The sequence below is a fragment of the Carassius auratus genome, chromosome 20, assembly GCF_003368295.1.
Source record: "Carassius auratus strain Wakin chromosome 20, ASM336829v1, whole genome shotgun sequence".
NCBI lineage: Eukaryota > Metazoa > Chordata > Actinopteri > Cypriniformes > Cyprinidae > Carassius > Carassius auratus.
Genome location: NC_039262.1, coordinates 19,127,421 through 19,133,683, shown reverse-complemented (window position 1 = coordinate 19,133,683; position 6,263 = coordinate 19,127,421). Strand labels below are relative to the sequence as shown.

Below are 6,263 nucleotides of genomic sequence, written 5' to 3'. Positions count from 1 at the left end.
TGCCTACAGCCTTGCTTTCATTTATTTTTTTATTTATTCATATTGTGTAATACAATGACTGACATGAAGATTTATGTATATATACTTCATACTTCCCTTTGCTTTATACAGGTTTTCATAGCACAAACTAGTTTGTTATCTGAAACAGTCCAAAAATGACTGGGTCGTCTGGGACGCAATTGCAGCTTTTTTCCACCGTTTTGTCTTCAAAAGCTTGGAGTAATGAACCTTTTTACGATACAGTTATGGGGAAACTTCGGTGTACTATTAATTTTCCATTAACAAGTAGCAAGTTCCTGTACTTGCGTTACAACAACAGCAATAACCAACAGAAGCATAGCAGATCTATTCTGCCAAGACCAAACAGATAAACATTGTCATATCCATTACCATGCTGAAATCTTTTGAGAGTTGTCATGATATAATTAATGTTGAGACTAATCTAGTAAAACTGCTCACCTTTAATGTCCTTCTCTTTATTTCAGACCAGCAGTGTTCCCCCTGGTCACCATCCCAAGATTTCAATGAGGATAGTAGCCTCACTCCACCCAGGAACATGAAGGGCTTATCAGGTGGTCGCGCACCGCACCAGATTCCCACACTGCCCCCGTGTGGACTGGCAGAGTGCGAGCATCTCCATGACCTGCATGGCATGCACGTGTCTGATCTGCGTCACTCCTACCTGCTCAGCCCCACGGAGACCTGCGCCATGGACTACCATCACCGTCTTTCCCCCCGCAGCTCCATTCACTCCGACTGCATGATCATGTCACCCGTGGCGCTAACTTCCACTGCCCCCGCCGACCACATCTCAAGCAGCACCTTTCCCAGAATGCACTACAGTTCGCAGTACTACGACACAGCTGCCCGGGAAGACTGTGCAGCCATCACCACCTCAGCCACATCCGCCGCCATCGCTGCTGCAACATCTGCCTCTCACCACGTCAGCAACAAGAGCAACCGCATCCCTGCAAACCTGCTGGACCAGTTCGAAAAACAGCTTCCACTTCATCGTGATGGCTTCCACACACTCCAGTACCAACGCACATCTCCCGCCACTGGTGGGGAGCAGCGTAGTGAGAGCCCCGGTCGCATCCGACACCTGGTGCACTCCGTCCAGAAGCTCTTCACCAAGTCCCACTCACTGGAGGGATCGTCCAAGATGAATGGCACCAAAGGTGACAGTGGAGGTGGGGGAAGCCATCACCACCACCACGGCAATCATCACTCATCCAAGCATGGCAGCAAGCGCAGTAAAAGCAAAGAGCGCAGGCACCGGTCAGGGACAGGGGGCTGGTGGAGCTCGGATGACAACCTAGACAGCGATAGCACCTACCGCACGGCCAGCGCCTTGAGCCGCCACCATTATGAGCATGTCGGCCACAGTTTCCCAGAATCCATGCACACTCACTTTGGAGACCACTCTCTCAAAACCTCCAAAAGCAACAATGACGTCAAGTGTTCGGCCTGCGAGGGCTTGTCCATGGCACCTGAGGGGAAGTTTATGAAGAGGAGTTCCTGGTCAACGCTCACCGTAAGCCAGGCCAAAGAGGCCTACCGAAAGTCCTCCCTAAACCTAGAGAAGCCCATGATGCATCAGGACCTTAAACCATCATTCCGGGCCTCACACTACCTACAGGTCAGTCATGGCTTTCTTTAACATATCCACTTCCATCCTTGAGAATATGATATGATGGTGCCCCAAATGCCTTTCAGAAATAAACCAGTAGTTATATGATGGGAAAGATGAACAGTCGATTTAATGGTTTCCTTTTATATGACAGTGTCTTCATGGAGGAAATTAGTAATTCTATTGCAGGTGTTCAACATACATATATCTGTTTGATTTTGGGGTAGATATTAACAAACCATTGCCTTAGACATTGAATAGTTTTCAAGATGACAGAATGTTCATTTTATTAATATGTAATGAAAATTGTTTTGTGATATCCTTCCTGTAGCTCAAACAGTAGAGCATGGTGCAATTGATGCCAAGGTCTTGATTTTAATTCTGAATAAATCTTCCCCCAAATACTGGATTCTGGACCAAGGTGCAGTTACCCATAAACCCAATGCATGCTAATGCAAGTAACTAAATGCTACTGAAGTGTAATTACATGTATTTTTATTGCATATTAACATTGTTGCAAAGGGTATAAGTGGTTTTTAGTGTATAATCTTATTTTATTAGTGTCTTCTTTTGTAGTCATTTTTCTTTATTAGGGAAACCACTGTCCTGGTAGAGCAACAGTTTCGATGAGAATCCAGGGAAGTTAGTTAAATTTAGTAAGTTTATGGCAAATAGCCTGAATAACAACATATTTTGTTTAATGACACATGTTATTTGAAAGTAACTCTATTGAGTACTGTGGTTTGTTACCAATGGTCAGACCAGTTCAAGACCATTGACATGCAGACTGTTTAAACCCAAGGGGTGATTCATGAACTGGAGATTTCTGATGTTGAAGCACTTTAACCCAGGTTACTTATTTTATGGGGAATGTTCTTATAATAAAAGCAGTCTTTGAATAAGAAACACATGAATGTTTAATTTATACTGGCCCCTTAGATGAGAAACTGCTGGTTTTGAGTGTCTCTAAGGAGAAACTGTCTGTTTCGTCCACTTTCTTTTACTGAAACGATGTGTGTGGGGCAAAATGCAATTGAATCCAGTAACTGATTATCTAGTGTTATTGTTTAAGGCCCTGTGGGAACCATTGATGCCTAAGAAGGAGGGATCAATACAAACAGGATCTGTGATGTAGTGTAGTGAACTTTTATTTGATAGATGGCAAGGTGTTTGAAGTATTTTTCATCAAATAAATGCTATGACATACATTTCATAAGTTTTTCTTTTGTTCAACAATGCCAGAGGAAATAATTAATTGCATTGGCTTATAAGTTTTTCTGTTTTGTCGGTAATTGCCCGAAGAGGACTTTTATTTTGACAGTGCAAGAGCTTTATCTTTGACAGTGCAAAGAATGCCAGAATGCCTTAACAGTCAAAAATATCCATATTAGTACACCACTGATTTCATTTATTTTCATTCTGGAATTTAAGGAGAGTTTGAGTGCATTGCATTGTGGTATATGTTATTTCACACATTGTGCGTTGGTGTATACTGCCTCTGATTCTCATTCTGAATTATGGCATGAAGCACAAGTCATGCTGACTGCTACACAATTATTCAACTAATATGTTCCTGGCATCTAACTGACATCTTCCTTCTTGAAGGTTAATTATGGCATAAGTAGAAGTGGTCTCCTTGTTCTGAGGAGCTATACTTTGTACAGATCATCAGCACATACAGCATTGTCATGTTTGCATAGGAAAAAAATGAAGCCTGTCTTCTTGCTGACCTTATTAGAGACTGTCAGTGCTCAAGAGAAATGACAGCCTGGCTGAGCTGTAAGTGACACGAAACTGGATACACTGACTAATTAACCATTCAGGAATAACCGTGAACTTCAAATTTGATTTCATTATAAGTCCGCTGTGTTCCAGTGTGATACAAGATAGATGTGTCTTACATGCATGGTTTGTAACAGTTTGATATGAAAACCTGGAAAGGTTAGGCTTCGTGGGAATTTAAATTAAGCTGATGAGTAAGAAATGTCCAGGCGAGCTGTCTCAGACATGTTTCTTCTAAAATCCCTCTTCCCATTGTCTAGCCTTGTAGGATGTATGTGAATAGACAATTCTGGACAAGTGCAAGTAAATGTATAAGCTATGAAATAAATGCCTGTACCATACTTAATGTAAGCATGGATATTGTGTTTTCAAAACACATCTAGTTAATCAGTATCACAAAATTCTTACCTGTTTCATTTATATATGACTGACAAATATAAATCACATAATCAGATAAACTAATAAATCAATCCTGAAACTAGAAATCCACTGCCCAGTTTTCAAAGTTATCAAGACGGTTTCATTAAGTTACTAGAACTTTGTTACACTATAAAATAACTTTTATTAATATATCGTGATTTATTTAAGTTGGTAAAAGGTCTGATTCTTTCTTTAGAGTGTGGATGGGAAGGCGATTTAAATTCATGCATCTTAAAATCAGGCCTAAATATATTTGAGTGTGGTTTGATCTTGGAAGCATACTGATTGATTTAATTGTTTTGCATATTTTGTTATCTTGGCAAATCTGAGCACAGTTTGCACATTATTCAGATCTGTTTTGAAGCTCAAGATTATCAAGGCCTTCCTCTCAGCTGTACTGAAAAGACCAGTTTGGCATGAATTTTCATGCTGGTTTGCCGGTGGAGCAGCACAGCCATGTTATTAACTACCAAAATTGAGTCTGATTTTGGTAACGCCAAAGAGGAGTTAAGATGTCTTTGGCTAAACAGCCCCCTGATTAATCAGCTAGCTTTCACATTGTCGGTACAGCTCTGTGATGTGACTCATTCATTTGAAACTTTATTTTGCAGTATTTGAAGATCTTAACTCCTTTATCAACTCTAACCCCTGGAGACATTTCTATCTCCCAGCATATAGAGTAAACAAAAGGACTGAACTCGCGATGATAGCATGCAATCTCACATTTTGGAAATGTCTAAAAGTGTTCTGCAGTCATCGTTTCAACATCTGATGGGTTCATCTCATTAAGATTCCTCTAATCCTGCTCTTGAGTGGAGTTATATCTCCAGCTGCACTTCCTCACTGTCCGTGAATAATAAATGATATTTACACTTTATGGGTGTGTTGTCTGTAGTGCCTCCTTGTGTTAGAATAATGTACTGAAACCCGACTAACACTCTCTGGAAGAAGATAGGAAAATTTATGATATGAATGTCCATTTATAGATATTCCTGTTTTACCGTAGATTTAAGGTTGATTTGTGTGATATACAGAGAAATGCTGAGGAATAGCAAATAGCTTTTATGCTTTTGAAATGGGAGATTCTGCTGATTGACTCATCAAAGTGGTTTCTGTAGAGAAAATTATGACAAACTTGAAATAACGAAATTAAACAAGAGCACATAGTGTGCTTCAGTCTTAAAATGTATATAAAAGATGTACTTGCAGTTGATATTATATTAATGAAATAAAAGGCCACTTAAAGGGATAGTTCACCCAAAAATTAACTCTATTGTGCTAAAAAAGAGAGAGAAAAAAAGAAAAAGACACTCATAACTCAAAGAAACTCTTTAGAACAACTTAAACTTTTTTTTGTGAACTATCCATGCTTTATTTATGTATTTATTGACTTAAGTATTCTTTTAAAATTGCACTTTGTAATAATATCACTTATCTTGAATGGTTTACTAACCTAAAACTACAGCACTGAAATATATATATTATTTTACCAAATTGCAATTACAAATGTGTAATCACAAGAAAATTTAAATTCATGACATACAAGTTTCAATATAAATTACATCAAAATATATTTTAATTCACCATAAAAGACAGCAGAAGTAACAATAACATATGCAATTACATATAAAGATGTCCTGAAGTCCTTCTTAAGTAGGTCAGAAAATCACTCGTTGACATTTAATATACATTTTAACTATACATTGTTATTTAATTGTAAATGACATGCAATTAAGTGTTCAAAAACATTCAGTTCATACTTATTAAGTATATAATTTTAAAAGTATTATTTCCCTAAAAAGTACTCTTTTTAAACATATGTTAAACTGTACTTATTTTTCACAAGGCATGGCAACCCTGTGGCTTATGACTAATTCAATACATTCCCTTTCTTTTTTAGTTCAGTGTTAAAAGTGTAATATTTTATGCTGACTTTTTAAGAGCTTAAAAGTCTCATTTCATGAGGAATCCAATTTTCGTTCATTTTTTTTTAAATGAAAAAGCTTGATGTATTATGATAATATACTGTAATTCCCAGAACTTCCTCCCTAGGTTATTGGAACTAAACTGCAAAAATGACTGTGAGCTTCACACACAGACATCACACAGATAAATGCATCAAAACATCGTTGTCCAAAAAAGTGACCAGTAGGACAGGGCGGGAAGTTATAATGAAAAAAAAAAACAAAAAAACTAATATTATAAATTGATCTAAAAAAATACAGAGTAGTATAAAAAGTATGATATGACACTATTGAGAGTGAAATGAAGCATAGACTTCTGAAAAGAGATATTCTAAAACAATTTGAGGTAGAACAAGGAACTGTTGCCTGTCACGCTCTGCTGAAGAGATGAATTGGTGCTTTTCTCATGACGCTGTCTAGACATTGTCTTTGATTTTATCACAGTGATGTGCTTCAGAATCCAGTCA

The 6,263-nt window shown here is 38.1% G+C and overlaps 1 protein-coding gene across 1 annotated transcript in view; it reads left to right on the top strand.

Moving 5' to 3' along the window:
• The first annotated feature begins 534 nt into the window (after positions 1–534).
• The window catches only part of LOC113121113 (disks large-associated protein 2-like), a 29,242-nt gene continuing 23,513 nt past the window's right edge, over positions 535–6,263 (top strand). The window contains exon 1 of the mRNA XM_026291352.1: positions 535–1,639. Within this exon, the coding sequence (XP_026147137.1) occupies positions 557–1,639 (1,083 nt within the window). The 5' untranslated portion in view covers positions 535–556. The remainder of the gene's footprint in view (positions 1,640–6,263) is intronic.